Raw genomic sequence first — 21,142 nt, 5'->3', positions numbered from 1 at the left:
TAATTTCAGTTCACTTCTCAGAGAAAACTTTATTATATTAATTAATCATTACCCCATTAATGAAGTTATTAGCACATATCATGTATAAGATAAATCTTGTAACAAAGGTAGGGGATAATAATACAAAACTGTCCTGTATAAAATTCCCTTAAATTTAACTTAAAGTGTGTTCTGAAGTAATGTTATGAAAATATACAGATAAAAAATCCATGAAACATTTTATTCTATTAATGCTTGAATAAATACTGAATTTTGAAAATGAATATACATCCCCCTGCTACTACAGTGGTATGTCTCCGGATTTACAACGCCAAAATCAGGGGTTTGATTCCCTCGGTGGGCTCAGCAGACAGCCCAATGTGGCTTTGCTATAAGAAAACACACACACACATGAATATACATGACATGAAAAGTTTGCATAGAGTATAATACCCATTTTGATAAAACCAAAACTGTAATGTTTAGTTTCAACTAAACTAGTACAGCATTGTGTATATAAAGATAGATTTAAAGAAGGAAAAACATCTGATATCTCAACTTTATCTATCTTATACACCTTAATCAGATTTCCCTAATTCTTCCTTTTTCAAGGTAGAACAAGTTGAGAGATTTCAGCCTCTCCTCATATTATAATCCCCCCATCTAAGGCACAATTCTTGTAACTGTCCTTTGAACCTTTTCCAACAATTTGATGTCTTTTTCTATGGTAAGGAGCCCAAGACTGAAAAAAATATTCCAAATGTAACCTAACTGGTACAGTGAAATTATAATCTCTTTAGACTTGTATTTAATATTTCTGTAAATACAACCTAAAATAGTATATGCCCTACCACCAGTAAAAACACACTGCTTGGATGGCTTACCTCCTTGGCGATGGGCTCAGTACAATATACGCATGTTTGTATACATGTTTGCATACGTTAAGTACTTACAATATAATGTTTGATATAGTATCTGTACCTTGACAAAGCTTGGCAGAATTTTAGTAAAGGTTACAAATGTTTTTTATATAAACAAAAAAATCAGATTTTGTTTAATGAAATATTTTTCCTTAAGATTTGTTTGTGAAAATATTGAGTGATTGGTCACTAGTACAAGTGCAAAGTGATTTCATATTATGATTAAAAATTATTCTTTATCCCCAAAATTTCAAATAGTATTTGTGTAATCTTTAAAAGCTGTTTTAAAAAAAAAACCTCTAAAACTAGTATTTTGTATTATACAATAACATCTAAATTATTATACATTATATATGTACATAGATTATTACCATTTAGAAATAAGTTATGAAACTTGATTTTTTAAAAATATAGAACAACAAATAAAGAAGTAAATCAAACAGTTTTTTCTTCTAGCTATGACCTTTGAACTCATTTGCTGCTAGTCATAGGTTGCTAAATCTTTTGAAATTTTACACATGGAGGTTATGAAGAAAATTTTTTTTTAGATTTTTATATAAACAGTTGAATAACCAAAAAATCATAACTACACTGAATACCATAGAATTCCACTATAATTTATTAAGCTTAATAACTAAGATGTATTCAGGTCTTAAAAAAGTATGGACCTTGGAGCAAACTAAAGACACAACCTACCTTCTTGAAATTTTGGTTTTAAAGAACATTGTAGCATTTTTTGAGATTAAAATGGCTGAGAAAACCAGTAGGGGACATTCTGAGCTGTCAGTTGGTTATTTGCATATCATATATTGTAGTAAGCTTATCTGAGAGACCATTTCTAAAATTAGAAAGAGGTGAATGAGGCCACTGTGTTTGATTCAGTACATAAGTTGTCTCTCAGCAAAGTAAAAAAATATATATTGTTGTTATTTTATATTCTAGCTTGTTGATATTGGTAATTTGAGTTCCTAATTTAAACGAAACTATAGATTTAGTATTTTGATATCACAAACATCTAATTTTAATCAGTGCTGCATTCAACTTACCACATGACTCACAAAAATCGATATTTAGGTGTGTTTTTTTAATATTTAATTTTGAATAAAGAAATGAACTCACATATAATATTAAAGTTTTAGTTATAATCTGCACTTTGATTCCAAACTTATTGATATAAATTCATAAAATAGTAGTTCAGTAAAAACAAGTCAACAAATGCAATGACATGGCCTTTGACTCATAACCAGTCACAAAAGGGTTAAGAGACAAATTGACCATTACAACAAGATCCATTTCTTTCATGATGCAGTTAAGGTTATTTCTATCCAAATTATAATAACTAACATGCATTATTTTGCATTTGTTATAATTAAAACTCATCTGCCATTTATTTGCCCAGCTCACTAAATGATCTAAATCCTTTTGCAAAGCAGCAGCATCCTATTCACAGTCAGCAACACCCAATACCTTAATATCACTTGCAGATTTAAATAATATAACTATTTCTTCATTAGTTATTGATATCAATCAAAAAGAGCAAAGGACCTAAGACGGAGCTCTGAGATACCCAATTTGTGAAATTAATCCAGTTTGACCGAATTCCATATGTAAGAATTCTGTTTTCTTACACCCAGCCACTCTTCTATTTGATTAGCTAACTTATCCCATGTAACTATAAAGATAATCTTCTTCACAACCCTTTTATGTGGCACCTCATCAGATGCTTTCTTAAAATTCATTTACACCAAATCTACACCCTTACCATTATCTCCATAAGCAGTAACCTTTAAAAAGAATGTCAAGAGATTTGTAAGGCAAGATTTTCCCTTGGTAAAACCATGTTGGCTATGCAATAAAATTCTAAACTTTGTTAAATGAATCTGCAAAATATTGTTCAACAGACTTAATTTTTTTTTTCTGCAACTGGTGTAAGACTAATGGGTTTGTAATTATTGAGACAATTTTTATTGCATTCCTCAAAAGGAAGAGCTACATTAACTGACTTCCAATCCTCTGGTACCTGCTCACTGTTCAAGGATTGACAAAAAAAAGTAGTAGTTAATGATTCTAACTTCCTTCAAAACCCTTGGGGATATATTATGTGGCATAAGAGTCTCGTTTTTGTTTTTTTTAACATTTCCAAATTTTTTTTTAATCAGATTGCCCCTGTATGGTAGGACTGGATAAATTGTTGAACCTCCTTTGTGATAGCAATAGGGGCTTGTAATTACTCCTCTTGAATGAGGATTTTCAGGTTCACTAGTGAGCTATACTGATGGTATAGATGTAATGATTTATGACCTGATTAAGCTAAAACAGGGAATTTTATACATGTGAATAAGGTAGAAATTTTTAATATTTAGTCTATTGCTACTTAAATGAAGAGTTAAATTTAATGAGTTTCCTTTTTAAATTGATTATAATTTGTGGGTTAATAATTAGCTTGAAATAAACTTGTCAGGTGCAGTGTTAGGCAGGTGTGATTGATGCAGCTGTACTTAGCCCCTCAGTTGTAAAGGCTTTGTGATTGAACAAGGAATTTTTGTTAAATTCTATAATACTGTTGTATATGAATTAAGTTTAATACTCAAACTTTAGACAGTAAAAACTGTCTATTGTCATAAAAATGATACATGATTAGTTATCACATTTTATGTATTCTCTGTTTCAATTGACATATTATGTGCACTGATTTAAAGTTTGTTTTCTGACTAAATAATTATGAGAAAAAAGCATGTTTCAGATGTTTGCTATCTATAATTTTATTTACAAAGTAACATATCACACATGAAACAGTACAAATAGAATCTAAGGTATTCCGACTAATGAAATATTATGTGGAAAATATAATTGGTATTTGTTGTTGATTCATCATAAATTTCAACAGATTATTGTATTATGTCCTGTATAGATATATTGAACTAAATTTTGAAGCATTATGTATTATTCAACATCTTATTTTCATGCTTTTTTAGTTGAAGTTTGTTTATTAGAATTGTATAGGGGCAGGGGTCACAAGGTTAGTTGTGACCAAAAAATTATTCATTAATTTCAGTATTTTTGCTCTGTCTTCTTAAATATGAGCAAGGCCTCACACACAACTTCTTGCCTCTCCTGAAACTGGTACATGTAACATTTTTTTAGCACCAATTTGAATTGAGCTTATCTCATTTACAGGATTTAATTTATTGTTTCTAAATCCTTGTACTAGATACAAAATTTTAAATTGTATTTTCTAGAGAAATCTAAGTGGTTTTAAACACTAAGTTTAGTTTATCATGATGTACAGTTTGTAGGAAGATGACCTAACTTCAATTTTTAAAAATATTCAACTTCTTTTATTTGAAAAAAAAATGAGTAAGATGTAGCTATAACATTTGTTGTTATGCACAAGTATATCTAAATAAGACAATTTAATTTATTTATTATTTTTTTAGAAACATTTCAAGATGAAAATCTTGAGTGAATCAGAATTTTAATGAATTAATTATTCTTAATTTTTTCCTGTTCTATTTTAAGTTCTTATGTTCCTGTATAGGTTGACTAGAAGGTACTAAAAATTAGTTTTGATTTTAACAAATATGTATGTCTTTTCTTTTTAATAATACAACATTCAGCTAATGAACTTCTACTACTGTATATAGTAATAACCTGAAATGTGAAATTTTTCTTTCTTGCATGTTCCTTTTGTGTTTGTTTTTGACACTTCTCCTCTTGTTCTTCAGACTACACAGGTAAATGTTTCTAACCTAAAGCAATGAAGAAATATTATTTTTTGTCTCTTAAGAATAGGTTTTAAATTTGTAATAAAAAAAGTAACCCATTTGATTTTTGTTTCAGAAAGTGTAATTTGTTAGTAGATTGTTTCAAACTATGTAAAAGTACAGTTGTGGTAATATGTTCTTTCACTGTTTTTTTTTAATTATTTAGTGAAAATAATATAAAGTCCAGTCCACAAACAATAATGAATTAATTTATTTCTTCAGTAACTTTAACTACAACCTACATATACTTTGTCACAAATTATAGGCCTAAGTACCCAAACAAATTTTTTTTAACTTAATTTCTGAAACTATGTTAATAATGCTGATAATTATTAACAGATATTTACTCATTTGGTAACAAATATAACTTAATTAATGTTCCCCAATCTCTCCTCTTTATCAAAAATTATTCAATTTTTCATACACTGAATACTTCACTGAATTCTCAATCAATAAACTTTCAATAAATGTTTTAGTAACTTGTTATTAAATACTTTGCTAATCACTTATATTTATGCTGATGCACCTATATCTAGATAATAGTTGAAGTTACAAGATTCTTGATACCATCCCAAATTTTGTAGGTATTCAGTGATTACATTATGAATGTAATGTCATGCACCCTGATGTCTAAATGAAAACACTGGAAATAATACTTACAGCTGCACTGTTCTTTAACATTTTATCTCTTCAGTGTGTGTATGTTTACTTTGCATGTTTTCTATCTGTTTTAAACAGTAAAACCCATGTTCTTAAACAAATATTAATATTTAACAAGATTTTATTCAAGACATTATTTTCAATTAAAAAGAAAGATTTACAGCATGAAATGATACAGAAATGTGTTATTCAAGTGTAATATTATGTAACATACACATGGTAGCTAAAGTTTGATCCTGATAAAAAACAAACAAAAAAAGCACATGGTGTTATGAGCTCTTAGAGTTTTTTTGGAGCTAAGAATTTTATCTTAGTTAGTGATTTATAATAGTAAAAAAGTGTGTCAGTTGGTGTGCATTCAAAAGTAATACAAGTTCCCAGTGGCTCATGGTAAATATGAAGACTTGTAGTACTAAAAACTTGGTATTGAAACTCATGGCTGATGCAATGCAGATGCCCCATTGCTTATCTTTGTACTTAACAACAAACAATTTAAGTAACATGACTTATTAGTAAACAAAGTAAAATGTTTTATATATTAGTTTAAGGTGAGTTCTTACCTTACGTCCAAATATTTTATAAAGGTAGTTACCATCAAGTATTTCTATAAGTTTATTTGTTATTTACAAATTATTTGAAACCAATTTTGTTTTAATGTAAATAAGTGCACAGTTTGAAATATTTTAACCATAAATAATGTTTTTTATGTACTTAATTTTGCATTAGTTACTTTTGTTTTTATTTTATCAAATATGGCTACATTTTGATCTGACCTTTATAATAATTAATTAGAAATTATCCTGTAGGTTTTTTTTCCCATACCTCACATTATAAAAATAATTAAGAAGCCACCATATACATGCATTTTATATCTTACTAATAAGAAAGTTGAATAATATTTTCCCTGAATTTTGTAATCTGAATTTGCTATCATGTTACTAGTGCTACTGTTTACCTTTTTGAACTATGCATATTTTTTTAAATATTTGTTTCATTTGTAGATTTAGTTACTCATTTGAAAATATTTTTGATGAGAGAATGCAATGTGTGTTTGATGAGCTTTGGTATCTTACATTTTTGGTACAGAAGTTAAAAAAGAAAAAAGAAGAGCCTACAAGTATTTTCAGATCTTTATTAAGGTTCATAACATGTCTATAAAAACACGTGTTGAAACACTCAGTAATTCTGAATACATTAATAATTATTGAACATAAATGTATTTTACTGATATTCACTATGTTCACAACATTTTTATAAAAACACATGTTGAAACACTCAGTAATTCTGAAATTCTTTAATAATTATTGAACATAAATGTATTTTACTGAAATTCACTATAATCTATGATAATTACAGTTTTATTTTTATGCTTATTAGTTAAAAGCTTAATATTTTGAAAAAATATATTTTTTATAATACGTTTTTTAAATGTCTGTTACAAAGACTTTTATAAATTTTCATGTTGTTTCAATTTTAATGATTTTTGGCAAATATGTTTTGGAAATGTTTTAACTTTTTTGTGTTCTTTGCAAACTTCTATGCCATGAATTTTTACAGACTTAGAAATCAAGAAAACCAAAGGTTTGTAATAGCCTTAGTTTTTCGTGTTATTAGTAATTTTGCATTTTGAATATTTTAGTATGTATCCATCTTGCATGCTTGAAGTGTTTTTATAAATGCTAATGTGTAAATGCATATTCAATTTAAAAGGTTCAAAGTTTAGTTAAAAGAATAGTTGCAATTATGTAGTTTTTAATGCATTAGTTACATAAAAATTTTAAATATGAGGAAACTTTTTTTTTGGAAATATTCTTTATTAATTAATGTTTGTGGCATAAATGTTCTGTATAGATGTTATAAGTTGTATATATTCTCCCAAAACCCAAGTTATGATTTAAGGAAATCGCACAATAATTAGTATATATAACTTACTGTACTGAATATGATGATTATCTAAGGACTCCACATATTGTTTAATGGAATGATTTTAACAAACAGGTTCTAGTGATCGTATTTTAGATAATTCAAAATAACAATTAAATGAAAACTAGAGAGAGAGACTAAAGACAATAAAGATATTTTGGATTTTATCATCATGCCATCCTTAATATCTTTATTGTCTTTAGTTTTTATCTAGTGTTCTATGAAAGTAAAAGGGAGCATGCAAGTATATTGTTTAAACCTATTTCATTTTTAATTATGTCCTTGAGAAGTAACAAGTTAAAAATTAAATGTTTATATAGTAAAAAGTAATGACATTCTCAAAATAAGGCAAGGTAGGTACATTGTTTGTAGGTTATATGAGAAGATTTTTAACATATTTACTTGAAACTCCTTTCTAATCGGTTGTAGTACTCAGAAAGTAGAAATTGATAGAAACAGAAATAGAAATTGAAATGCAATTAATATATGAGTACAAAAAAAAGTTGCTAGCCTCATGCTACTGAAATAATTGCCATTTTTATCTACAATTTCAAGATCTGCTTTTCAATTTACACATTAAGATATTTGAGTTTCATGTTTACTTTGTTTTTCTGTTGGTAAAATTACAATTCCTGTTTTGTAACTGATTTAATGTACTTCTCTTATTTCTACTGAAAGGTTTTTAGCATTTCAAGTGTAAAATAAAATGAACTGCATACTGCATTTTCATGTTAAGTGAAATGTTGATCATTATTAGGCAGTATATTTTGTGACTTTAATTGAATAACCTTACACATAAATTACAAAATATTATTTACAATTTTGTGTATTAGTATTTCATAAATTATTTCATTAACATTTTACAATGACCATTGCACCAAATATATTTTTTATAGTACATCTATATTTAAGAAATATTGTTTCAAACTGTTGTTTTAATAAAGTATTTTATTACAATGAATAACTTACAAAGCATAAACATTTATTAGGGTAACAAAAACAGAATCATTCTTTGAAAAATATCTCATTTCATTTTATTTTTAAGAACAGCAACTTTTCTTTACCAAAGGCTTGAAATGTTAATTATGTTGTCTTAACTTCCAGATCATCGCTCATGTTCTATATTAAACAACTCTGGCATGAAGCATTCAGAGTCCACCACTGAGTTCTGTCCACTAGGTGAAAACAAAGAAGTGGAGTATTACTTTGCATCTGATGCTAGGTTTGTTTCAAGCACCATACTGCATTACTTAAAACAATTAAAACAAAAATAAAACCTAATCTATTGTTTGATTTACAACTTGTCACTGAGTTATTTTGGTTTCAAGGAATTTCACCATATATCAGTAGTATCCTTGGACAAGGGAAAATTGAAAGAACAAGATTATCCTGTTCAGTGCCATAGACGAGATAACTCGTCTAAGCCGTAACACAGTGCCACGGACGAGTTAATTCATTCTTAATAATACCTAACTTCAACACTAGATGTCAGCACCATGCATGCATTTGACCTACTTACAAATTGTTTCAATTTCGATCCAAAATGGCGTCACGAAAAAAGTTACAAAATGAAGAAGCATTAGAGTTGTATTTTGAACTTGGTTCGGAGTTCCCGTAGCAGCTGAAATACTTGGCAGTCAACAGGTTAACCTTAATATAGTGGTGGACTGAGTATTTTAAGAAGCAGGTTTTATTTTTAGTCTTAACTTTGTATATCATTTATAAATTTTTCCACATATCTTTTAGTTAATTATACTTTTATTTACCTGGTGTGCTAATTCATCTGTCTGCTACTCAATATTAAATATTAGGAATGGTATTTTAATATATAAACTATTAGATGATATATGACTACTTAGTTCACGTGTCAGTATATAAAACAAATGCTAAGTTAGTAGCCTAGTAGCCATGTATTATGTAATCTTGTGGTCTGGCAAGGAAATAAAAAGTTATGATTTCAAGTACACAACTAAGAGAAGTTAGACTGTCAAGAGCTGTGTAACTGTTCTACGTAAAATATTTTACTTAAAAGAAAATATTGAAAATAGTTATTCAATCTTTATTTGTTATTGAATATTATGTTTGGAGAAGTAATCAATACTCTTATAAAGAATAATGTTTCAATTCTACATAGTGCTTTCTCTACCCATACCAGCCATTTTTACATATATATTTTTCTCTACAAGTGGGTTTTCTTATCTTCATAGTTTATTGTTATTATTTTGCTAGTGCATTAATATAGTAATTACTGTTGTTATTATTTCATGCTGGTTAATATTAATATTTTTTATGTTTATATTTGATTAAAAATCTTGTTTTGAATTAAGCACAAAGCTACACAATAAGCTATCTGTGCTCTGCCCAACATGGGTATCAAAACCCGGTTTTAGCATTGTAAGTCTGCAGATATACCACTGACCCACTGGGGGTCTTCATCATATCAATACTGTAAATCAGAACTTGTGTATCATTACCAACATCAGAGAGAGAGTTCAATTAAATATCACATTAGATTAAAATTTTTTCAGTACTTTTTACTTGTGTTAAAAAGTTTATAATTAATTGTCCCCTAGTTGATAGAGTACTCTTGAGTTGTTATTTGATACAATATAACATGCATGGTGTTTACAGTATATGATTTGTAGAATATGTAGCAATGATTGCACTAATTTATTGTTTTCAATTATTCAACAGAGAAGCTGTTTTAATACTAAAAGGAAATATAAAGCCCTATATATGTCACTTCATTTACCATTTGTCACTTGGTTATAAGAGTTTTGAGGAAATCCAGCCCTCATTGAAAATCCATGACAAGGGCAAATGTAACTTTAAACATTGTATGTAAAATAATATTACAATTTTTTGTGAAGTTTTCAAACAGAAAGGTGCAATTATACTTGATGGCATAAAATATTTGTGAGATTTCAGAAAAAGATAATCCTGAACAACCCTCCAACCATTGTAACTGTTAAAACAAATAAAAACTAAATCAATTTTTTTTTGTCTAATAAACAATTTTGTAATAACTAATCAAAAAGTGTGAAAAAGGAGGCAGATCATGAAATTGGTGACTATATGTAGCTTTTGTTAAACATGAACTAAATCTGTATGTAAATCAAGGTAAAGATTTTGCTTACATGTTTTGTCTGGTAGAGTTATAACATCTTATATTGCTGCCTGGACTTAATGTCAGACTTATTCATTCAATTGCCTTGATTATTTTGTATGTATAAATGCATGTTTATTTTTAAAGTTTCTACTACTTTTTATAATAAAACAAGATGTTAGTTGCATCTGACAAAATAAAAAAGTGATTTTTTAAAAATATTTTTATATGCATACATTTAGATTTAGCTGTGCATCCTACATTGTACCATCTAATTCAAAAACTTGTATACCTGATAACTAGAATGTAATTTGCAAAAAGGTTTTTCACTATAAAATCAATTAACAGATGTTCAGTCTCAGTGATAGATGCTTAGTTTAGTATGAGTAAGAATTAAACTGAAAGAGAATTAAGTATAGTTTCAGGATAACTGATTTTATGATCAAAGTTCTTCACATAAAGACTAACAACTTTAAACTGGTCCTCTATATGTAACAGAACTACACAATTTAAAATGAAATTGTAGAAATTCTAGTTTGTAGGAAGGTCATTTTATAAAAAAAAAAAAAAAGCTGTAAAAATATTTACTATGAGGCGCTTGAGTTTGTTTAATATACTGGACATTCTGTCTTTACATAACAATAATATAATTTGGTGCTGTATGTTGTGAAAATATATTCTGGCAGTTTTCAAGTGCTTTTAATTGTGTTTGTAGAAGAAAGCATCTGTAGTCCCATTGACCTATATTATAAGAATGACAAGTGTGGGATAGTGAAAGTAACTTAGGTCTAAAGTAGCATATTTTTGTTCCATTGTACTATGTAACTTTTCACTTACAGCTTTCTCAATTCATTGCTGCTTTCTATATACATTTTTTGTTTTGCTCATGACTAGCCTTGAGGTTCCCACCTAAAACCACATGTTTTTATGTGATATTTTTGTAATGTTGCATACAAATGAATATGTTACAACCTTTCTAGCACAGATTACTCCCTCTATACTGATTATTGAATCTTCATAGGTTAGAAAGGTTTCACCAGAAATGGGGATGACTGGTGGGAAGTGTGAGAGGAGGTATCTATCAGAAATACATTTTCACTGTTGAAAAATGTTAATTTCTGGTGTAATAAGTAACATTTGCTTACATATTGTAAGAATCTCCATTGAAGGTGGAAACTGGTACAGAACCTATCTAGATTAGCCCTTTTCATGTAGTGTCTAAACAGAATCCATAGAGTGTGACATCCTATACCATAGAAGAGCATAGGGGCACACCCATGGAAGACTCCATCTTGACTGTACCAGGGTATGCTCTTTTCTGTCATGAAGGGACACATTTCTAAGTTGGGCAGAGAATACAAGCACTGTTCAGAACCTTCTTCAAGCCTAAGAAAGTGCTATTTGTGTAGTGTGGCTAGGACAGATACAGTCATACCAGGTGGCATTGGGAATTTGTCATCCAGTATGTCGTAGGAGGAGGGTTTCCACCATCTTCACATCAAGCCAAGTGAAACAGAACAGAAAAGTAATATTCACCCTGCAAACTAAATGAGGGCTTATGTTGGCTAGTCCTGTGCCAATCCAACAACAGACTAGTCAGGAAACTGATATCTAAGCAGTGATATGTCAGGAGAAAGCCATCTGGTGGGGTGAACTGTACTGCACAGACAGAACACCTCTGCCTTACTCTCTACTGAGTGAAATTAGTAGCACTCCAGAGGAATTTTACATGTCCCACCACAACAGTGGCTAGTTATTGGTGAGTAACAAGGACTTCTGTGCTCCTGTGAGGGGGTTGTTGACATGCTAGCCTGAAATCTACTCCAACATATGAAAGAAGTGGGTAGCTAAAGAGGGTGTAAGCTGCTGAACTGGATGTGATGAGGACATGTGGAAACACTGAAGAGCATCCCCATCCAAAGAATATGCTAAAATGGATGAGTTGATAAAGCCATGCAGTAAGGAAAACAGGAGAAAGCTCATAGCTGGAAGAGAAATTCCAAGGAATGAAGAGATGAGAATGGGAACCACAAGAGGGAGCAGTGCTGGTCAAATAACCACATACTGTATGGACAGAGCAGAGTGGGAATAAAGATGGGAGAGATGTATGAGAGAATGTGCTGTCACCAGTGGCGTATTTTGGTAAGGGCTGAAGGGGGATCAGCCCCAGGGCCCTTTGATAATTTTATGCTATGTAAAATTACTTGGGATGTAAGACCCACACAACCTTAAATCTGCCACTGGCTGTCACCCTCATGTGCTGCAGATATTTTGAGGAGAAAAGGGCATTCAGGATAGAAAAAGATACATAAGAGATAGAAAGGAATGTGTGAAGAATCAATGGCACACATGTCATAATGTTGATGACCACAAATGAAAAAGAAGAGGAAATAAATTTTAAGGGAGACATGTTATAAGGAACAAGGAACCAAAGGTTCAAATGGAGAATGTAGAGTGTGAAGAAGAACATTCAGGTCTTCCAAATTGGGAAGAACAGAAAGGCAGTGAGGTCAAATGTTGTGAAAGAAAGAGCATAATATGGACTGGGGAAGGAAAAACTCAAAAGAAATGAGAAAACTGGAGTGTATTATGGAAAGCAACCTAATAATAAGTGATGGACAATACTGATAAACCCTGGACAAAATGCCATTTGAAAAATTTAAAAAGATAGAAAATAAAAGGATGAAAATAGGAGAAAGAATGATGTTGTAACCAAATGCAAAAGGTATATATTTTCTACTGATACACAGGAAGGGAGGATTGGCAAACGGACTGAGAAAGGAAGGAGGCTACATAGAAAGATAATCCAGAATGTCTTTCAAGGGACCAAACATATGCTGTGCATGAAGTCTAAGTGGTGACATGGCTCAAATGAAGAGGGAGGAAAAGGCTGAAGATAAAAAGAACAGGACAGTCGAAGAGAGAGGGATGACTAAAGAAGACATAATGGAAGAGATAATGTTTGAGCTGGCCAATAGAGTGCCAGAAGAAGAACCCAAGAAGTAATGTCCCATATGAGCATGAGAACTCAAAGAAAAAGATGAAAAGGGGATTAAGCTTAGAAAAGGGTTAGACCAGTTCTAAGTGGATGTATTCACAATCAGACCTGATGGATGTTGAATAGGGGACCCAGGAAGGGGAAAGCTTGGGATTATGGTAAGTGGCAAAGACAATGATAAGAGGGGTGCCCAGACAAGAACAAAACCATAGGAGGTTGAGAATGTGATTGAGTGTCCACCTCCTGGTAGTGAATATAGGAAACCACAGTTAAGTTTGTTCATATGTATTATGACTAAAAGACCATGTACAATCATAAGAAAATAAATAAAGCCTGATGAAACACCAAAAGATTGATATGAAGGGTCAATTTATCTGGAGACTATTGACCTTAAATTGGTAGAGAGTTGAGAAAAGTGCCCCACCCCTTTAGTGAAGCTTCTGTAGAAAGTCTGAGATTTGGATGAGAAGGGGAAAGAGTAACTAACACCTTCCATGATATTGGTTTTACTGAACTACCAGGTGAAATTGGTAAGCAAAGAAGCAGAAAAATAAATGAGAGAGGACAAGGAGTCCCACGAGAGATTTCATTTATCATGCAGAGTCCACTGCAAAAAAGTGTATGTGAGCATAATCTAAGGGGGTAAGGTATTCTATGGAAGCCCATGTTCACTTAAGAGAGAAACTCCTACACAGGGATAGAAAGAGAGAAATCAATTGCTCCATGTCTCTCAAATGAGGTGAAGAAGGCTGGGTCTTATGGAGATGGGAATTGAAGAACACACCCAAATGAACTTGATATGGAAGGTATGTGAGGTGATAGTCTCTGGCTTTACTAACCAACCAATCCTGGAGCAAATTACCACCAGAGGGCAAGAAAGGTTGGTTTTCCATAAAAGTCAGTTTAAGGTCACAATGACATTATTTTGTTAGGTGAGTGATTTGGTTATATAAAACTATAGAAGGCATTAGTATGCAAATGTTTTGATGTGATTTAGTATCAATTCTGTAAATGAAAAAATGTCAATTGACAATATGAGGTATTCAATGATCACCCAGAAAAGATGTAAAAAAAATATAGGTTCAAACAAATTTATAATCCGTTGTGGTTTAATATTTATTGTTATATTAAGCATTATTTGAAGACAAAATATGATGGCTGGGTTGAAATGTTTATGGAATTTAAGATGAATTGAACTGATTTAGAGCTGCTTTTAGAATTTTAAATCCTTCATTGTATGCAGTATATTACTGAAATATATGGAAGAAATATCTATAGGACACAGAAGATTTGGGAAGTAATGGTCCATTGTAATTCATTTTCATAATTATGATGGTAAATTAATGTTTTGTGGCAGGCAACATAAGCATTTAGCTTCTTGGTAGCCATGTTTGTGTAAGAACTGTTGCCACGTGCTTAAAAATGTTATCTACAGTTAGATTATCTTGGACGAGTTTGTTGGGGATAGTTTTAGTAAATTAGGTTGTAGGGTTCTAAATGTTTGTTTCTATCAAAATAGTGCCATTAGGTTGGAGGTTAAGCTTAGTTTATATAGTGTTAAGATTAAATTTCTTTGTTTTTTGAATAATTGTGATAGATTTGAGAGCTATTTTTCTTTGGTTCTATAATCAGACCAAAAACTGTTTTGTTTTTTTTTTTTATGTACTGGAACTGAGAATACTTTGTTTGTTATACAAATTATCTGATATAAAATTTTCTTTTGTATTTCAGTGCTGTAATTGAGCATACAAACCGTGTGATTTTCTTGGAGGATGATGATGTGGCAGCAGTGTGTGATGGCCGTAAGTTAATTATTATTATTTTTTATAAGTTCTCATGTCAGTATTGTATTTTATTCATTCATCATTAAAACTTTATAATAAGTCTAAGGCTTGGTCACAGTTTACTTGTGAATAAATAGAAAATATGATTTTATTTCTTTTTAGCAACTGAGTTGTGTTTTTTCCCTTTGAAAAATTGTGTAAGTAAAAATAAAAAAATAGAAATGACAAGAAATCACTCTGAGTTTAAAGTTTTCTGTTTTTATACAATTGCAAAGAATTATAAAGAATTGATAAACTTATAATCTCTGTGCTAGTAAGATATTTTGAAAGGGATTCATTCTATTGAAATCACAGATTTTAGTTTAATTCCTTAAATCCAAGCAGATGCTGTTAGCATCTGGTCAAAAGTCCTGATTTACCAATCAGATGGTGACAGAATCCAGTAAAATTTGTGTCTGTGGCTGAAAACTAATTCAAACCATGTTATTATCCACCTTTTATGAATAGGCTGGAAGTTCTCTGAACTGTAGTCATCTGTTTTGAAACAAATTTCAAATCAAGAAGTTGTGTTTGAGACTGATTTTTTTGTTCAATGTTTTCTTGTGAAGTCTAACATTTTCTTTACATTAGTTGTAAACCAAAGATGGCAAATGTAAAGAATCTGCCAAAACGTTTCATTGCTGAGAAAGCAACGACTCTGTTCAATCAGTTAGATAAAGGAAGGAGTGATGGTATTCCAATTAACTTTGGAAAACACTAGTAGGAAAGCAGTTCAGAATTGTCATCAATCCCCAGTTCCAATGCTTCTCAATCAGCTGATCAGAGGGGCTATTGCCCCATCTAGGACCAAGTGGTACAAAGAAAAAATGAGAACAAACCTCAGCTAGACCTGATCCACTTTCCAGACCTGTGTTCACTACCAGAACCAGAAATAATGATTAGGGTGAAATAGATCTGCAAGATAGGTTAGCCACAAGTACAGACTTTGAGATTTTGTCAAAGGACAGGCATATCCAAGGTGTCCATTCTGACATCAAAGGTAACTCAACACTTCTCAAATGTTTCAGAGCTTTGTTTACAGAAAACATAAGTAATGTTCTCCTCACTGTTATTAGTAAAAAAATGCCTGCTCAGAGGTTGTCAAGTTATTTAAACTGAACTACCTTTACCAACTTTGGGCTGCTGAAGTTTATTTTGATAACATCAATAAGCATTGATAAATTACTTAGCATTCAAGAATACCTTGCAACTCACCAGTCTCTGTACACACACTTCTATCACCAACAGGGTGAGGTTTGAGACTATTTACTCAACACTGCTTCATGTTGGTACCACTGATGTTGAATGGAAAAACGAAATTACAAAAATTGAAATTTTATAAGATATAGTGATAATTATTGGGACATTGTAAGAATATTTCAGGCAGAACACACAAAAGATTATGGGTTTAAAGATTTAAGTTGTAATTCTATGCTTCTGAAGGCTACCTGTGCAAAACGAGTAATTAAACAAAAGTAATTTTGTTTGAACAACTTTTTTTAATCAAATTAACCCATATATTGCAATTTTAGTTATTATTCATAACCTCATAAGTTTAAGAGGGCTGCTGTGTGTTTAATAGTGTTTTTATTAATATTGTTAGGTTTGACCATTCACAGATTGAAACGTGCAATTGATGATACAACTGCAAGAGAGATTATTACTCTAAAGATGGAAATCCAGCAGATAATGAAGGGTAATAACAACTTTTTTTTTTATTTTAATGGTGCAAATAGTACTTTTAAATTTTGTAAAAATATTTTTGTTTATTGTGAAGTGCAAAACTACACGATGGTTTATCAATGCTCGATCCACACAGTACCAATATTAAAGCCTGATTGTTTAGTTTTAAAAACCCCTAAGACTTGCCACTTAGCTGCATTGAGATTGCAGCAAAAATTAACTTTCAACTATAAATTTCCAATTTATTTAACAGTTTTGATTGGGAATATCAACTATTATAGCTAAATATTTTTAAATTGATTTCTGTATAGTTACTTTAAGATACTTGATATAATCAAGCAATAATACTGTGACTGGTCATTTCAAGTCAGTTTCAGATCACGTACTTTTTTGTCTGATCTTGTTGCATTTTAAAGTTAAGAATCAATTTTATTAACAGCGTATCTTTGCACTTTGTAGCTAAAACCAGGTATAAAAAAGTACAGATCACACTAACCCAGGGATAGCAAACATTTTTGAGAGTGTATGCCCAAATTGGGGATAATCTAAAAAATTATCTCATGTGCCCATGGTAACTTTTAGCAACAAATTATCATTTATTATTATTCTGAATTATTTTAAATGAAACAGCTTTAGAAGTTACATGTTATTAATAATTATAGTAATTCACAAGAAATAATATTAATGTAACAATAATAATGGACTTTTATAAGGAAAAAGGAGGAGTCCTCTTGTTTATTTATGTTTGTTCATTTTTTTTACTATTAACAGAAATAATTTTGTGAAATGATGAGCTTTGGTTCATATCATGTAACATAAAAAAAACAAGGAAAGGAAAATAAATATATTTTACTCTCAGTGAAAGTTTTGCTGCTGGACCAATGATGACATTTTATATCATGCTTGTATTTAGTTGTTTTGAGAGCTATGCATGCAACACTAGTTTTGTCAGCAAGTTTATTCCTATAATTACACTTTACAAAGTTTATCACTGAAAATAATGACTCATATAAATGTGTTGATGAAAATACTGTTAATACTGCATTGGTGACATATTTCAGACAGTCAGAAGTTTCAGGAACAGAATTCCAGTTTCAGAACCTCATTTCCTGCAATTTTCTGTCATTCCAGTCATGAAGTGATCTTTCAATATTATCTAGTTCAGTTCTAAAGTCAACAAATTTCTGCCATCAATTTGAGCTGCTTTGTAAATCAGTCGGTTGCCTTACAAAATTATCCAAGTTAATCCACTGCAACATTTTCAAATTCAGTTTGTCTAATGTTACATTGTCTGAATACTTTATAAATTTTGCAGTTTCTTTAAATAACCTGAACTTATTAAATCTTAAAGAAAATTGTTCAGAAATGTAATTAATGATGCTTGAAAATTACATTTGCAAGCTCAAAATGTATATTTTCTCATGAATTTCAAGACTTGTCATTTTTTTTTGATGTTTGGGAAATATTTAAAAGTGCAATTGTAAATATCATATTTAAAAAATTTTCAGTTTTATTTCAAAAGCTTTTATGTTATCAAACATAGCATCAAGTGTTTTGATAAATCCCTGCAGTTTGGTGTTCACGTCATTTAAATGTGAGAAGGAATCTGTTAAAAACATTAAACTAAAAATCCACATAATTCTTGACAAGAAAAATTTTTATTTGCCAAAAACAGACGAATTTCATCCAAACACTCAACAAATCATTTAAGGACAGAAACTCTACTTAGCCAACGAATATTGTTGTACACCAAATTCACTTATCTTGGTAAATTCTGAAATTCGCATTAAATGCGATAATGTAACTTACCATAACATAAGAGCAGATAAAGATTAATGTCATTGATACAAAAATAAATATGTAATTAACTAACTAATCAAAAACATTGGCATGACACACCCAATGATATAATTTTAGCAATATAATTCATATATTTGCTGTGAAAAAATAAATGCATATTTAAAGTTATCACTAAATATCCAGTATTCACTCACAAACAACAGAAGAAAAATATTGGTAGAGCGAAGCCAATACCAACACCTCTATTTTTACTCAAATATTGATGTGTACATTGGGTCTCAGAGGAATTCAAAACATATCACCTGATTTCACATGCTCCCGCAACTGCAAAGCTGGTGCCAAAAGGGGCAAGACATTTTCTGTAAACATTTCCTATTGTTCCTGGGTTGGGAAAATCATTTGCTGATGCATTTGGCAATAATGATACTCTATATATACTTTTATTTGTTATAGGTTAGCATTAGGGTTTAAAGAATCGAGAGGTGGCTCTGTATGCTGTGTTGAGAAAATTTGAAATAAGGGTTCAGAAAGTTAGAGAGGAATTAAAATTTATCTTAAAACCTGGAAAATTGTTCCTCTTTCTCCTGTTTTTCTTTTTATCTTGGGATCCACAGCTGACTATCTTCTGGTATATTTTAACATAATCTTGGTCAGTCACTCTTATTTTATCTGATGATTACATAATTCCTTCTATTTTGCTAACATTTTATTATCTATAATAATGTTACAACATCCTTGTTTCATGATCTTTTCCTGTACTATAGCAGCTTGAAGCAAGTTTGTTCTGAGGCTTTTAATATTCTTTATAATCAGATTCAAAACTAAAGCATTGTTAAATGGGTAGAATTGTGAGAGATGTTTGAAATATCACTGTGTTGTATGCTCATGTGTAGTAGTGTATAAAATAAGGGAGTTTGTTTGTAAGGTTGGGGGAAATGCTTTGGAAATAATGTGGTCACTCTACTTGTAAATAAATAACAGTTTTGTATTGGTTTTGTTCGACTTACCTGTTTTGTTTTGTTTTTGTCTAAATTTTAGGTAACTACAGTTCTTTTATGCAGAAAGAGATTTTTGAGCAGCCTGATTCAGTGATCAACACTATGCGAGGAAGAGTGAACTTTGAACAGGAGACTCTTACTCTAGGTGGTATCAAGGACTATATTCCCGAGATTAAACGTTGCCGTCGTCTCCTGCTGATTGGTTGTGGAACCAGTTACCATAGTGCGATTGCGGTACATTTCTATTATCTTAAATTATGTTAACTGTTGTGCTTCCAGCAAGGAAGTGTAAAATAGATTAGTTTCAAAATACTTAAATTGTCAAGTTTTTTAACCATAAACTTGATTTCTAATTTTTAAAGGGAAAGAGGTATTTTGTGTATATGTTAACTTCTGTTCAGAGCAAGCTAGAATAAAACTGAAAATCAATCTGGCAATCATTATAGCTAAATAGATATAGTTTTTCTTCATATAGATTATTTTAATTAACTGAATACAACAAACTAGGTAACTTTAAGATAAATTCTTTGCTTATACTTGGTTTGTTTCTACAGTATACATTATACCATTTACTTCTCTTTTTTGTTATATGGAAGCCTGATGTTTAGTGTAAAAAAACCACCTGACTTCTGAGCTGCTATGGGCCTTTGGCAAAAAATAAATGAGGAGATTTCTAGAGTATTTGGTAAAAGTTCCTGCCTTAAATGATTAAATCAGAATTTTTCTAGACTACTCTAGTTGTGTGACCCTCCATTATTATCATTATCAGTTACAATGATTTTGGGACCGTTAATTAATTCTTACAACCATGCATAAAATAAACATATACCTCTGACTTTAATATAAGAAGGATCCAGCACATTCTTATCTTGAAGGTTTGATTTCATTAACTTTTTGCAATTTGTGTTTCCAAAGATACTCTCATGCTATAGATTCCAAATTGCTAACTTCTGAAGAGTTTTTAAAATACAGTGAAAATGATGATTCCTAGAAATTAGTTCTTTTTATTAATTTGTTTAGTGCTAAGTAGTTTAACAATAGAAATATGTCAGTGAGGCTAATTGTTCATTACAGCTATAAGTATGTTTTTTATTTTTTCTTGTATTTGATAAGCTTAGTGTTTGAACAAATTCTAACTTTATGTGGAATTATTGTTTTTGATCTTAGAAAATTTCAGTAAGTCAAGAATTGCAACCACATAAGAAACCAGATGCCTGCAGTTTATTTTTAATCTTGTTCTCTGCTTTATTAGTTAATCCTGTATTTACCCAGGAATTTTTGTTTTATATTTCTCAGTTATGTATTTTCTCTCGTAGACACGTCAAATACTGGAAGAACTCACTGAACTTCCAGTTATGGTTGAACTAGCCAGCGATTTTCTGGATCGTAACACTCCAATATTTCGAGATGATGTATGCTTTTTTATTTCTCAATCAGGTACACTTGTCTGATATTTGACTTAGTGATACTTTCATATTAACAACAAAA

The 21,142-nt window shown here is 30.5% G+C and overlaps 1 protein-coding gene across 5 annotated transcripts in view; it reads left to right on the top strand.

Annotated features, from left to right (window-relative positions):
* LOC143255895 (glutamine--fructose-6-phosphate aminotransferase [isomerizing] 2-like) overlaps positions 1–21,142 on the top strand; it is an 81,162-nt gene that overhangs the window by 52,054 nt on the left and 7,966 nt on the right. For 4 of the 5 annotated variants that reach the window (XM_076512286.1, XM_076512285.1, XM_076512284.1 and 1 more), the window contains 6 exons: positions 6,881–6,904; positions 8,351–8,468; positions 15,082–15,152; positions 16,777–16,869; positions 19,695–19,888; positions 20,971–21,091. In XM_076512286.1, coding sequence (XP_076368401.1) covers positions 6,881–6,904; positions 8,351–8,468; positions 15,082–15,152; positions 16,777–16,869; positions 19,695–19,888; positions 20,971–21,091 — 621 coding nt within the window. The remainder of the gene's footprint in view (positions 1–6,880; positions 6,905–8,350; positions 8,469–15,081; positions 15,153–16,776; positions 16,870–19,694; positions 19,889–20,970; positions 21,092–21,142) is intronic. The other variant, XM_076512283.1, reaches the window with a different exon arrangement.

Source organism: Tachypleus tridentatus, chromosome 7 (assembly GCF_004210375.1).
Source record: "Tachypleus tridentatus isolate NWPU-2018 chromosome 7, ASM421037v1, whole genome shotgun sequence".
NCBI classification, from domain to species: Eukaryota; Metazoa; Arthropoda; class Merostomata; order Xiphosura; family Limulidae; genus Tachypleus; species Tachypleus tridentatus.
The sequence above is the reverse complement of the archived record's forward strand: the minus strand, read 5'-3'. Positions and strand labels throughout refer to the sequence as shown.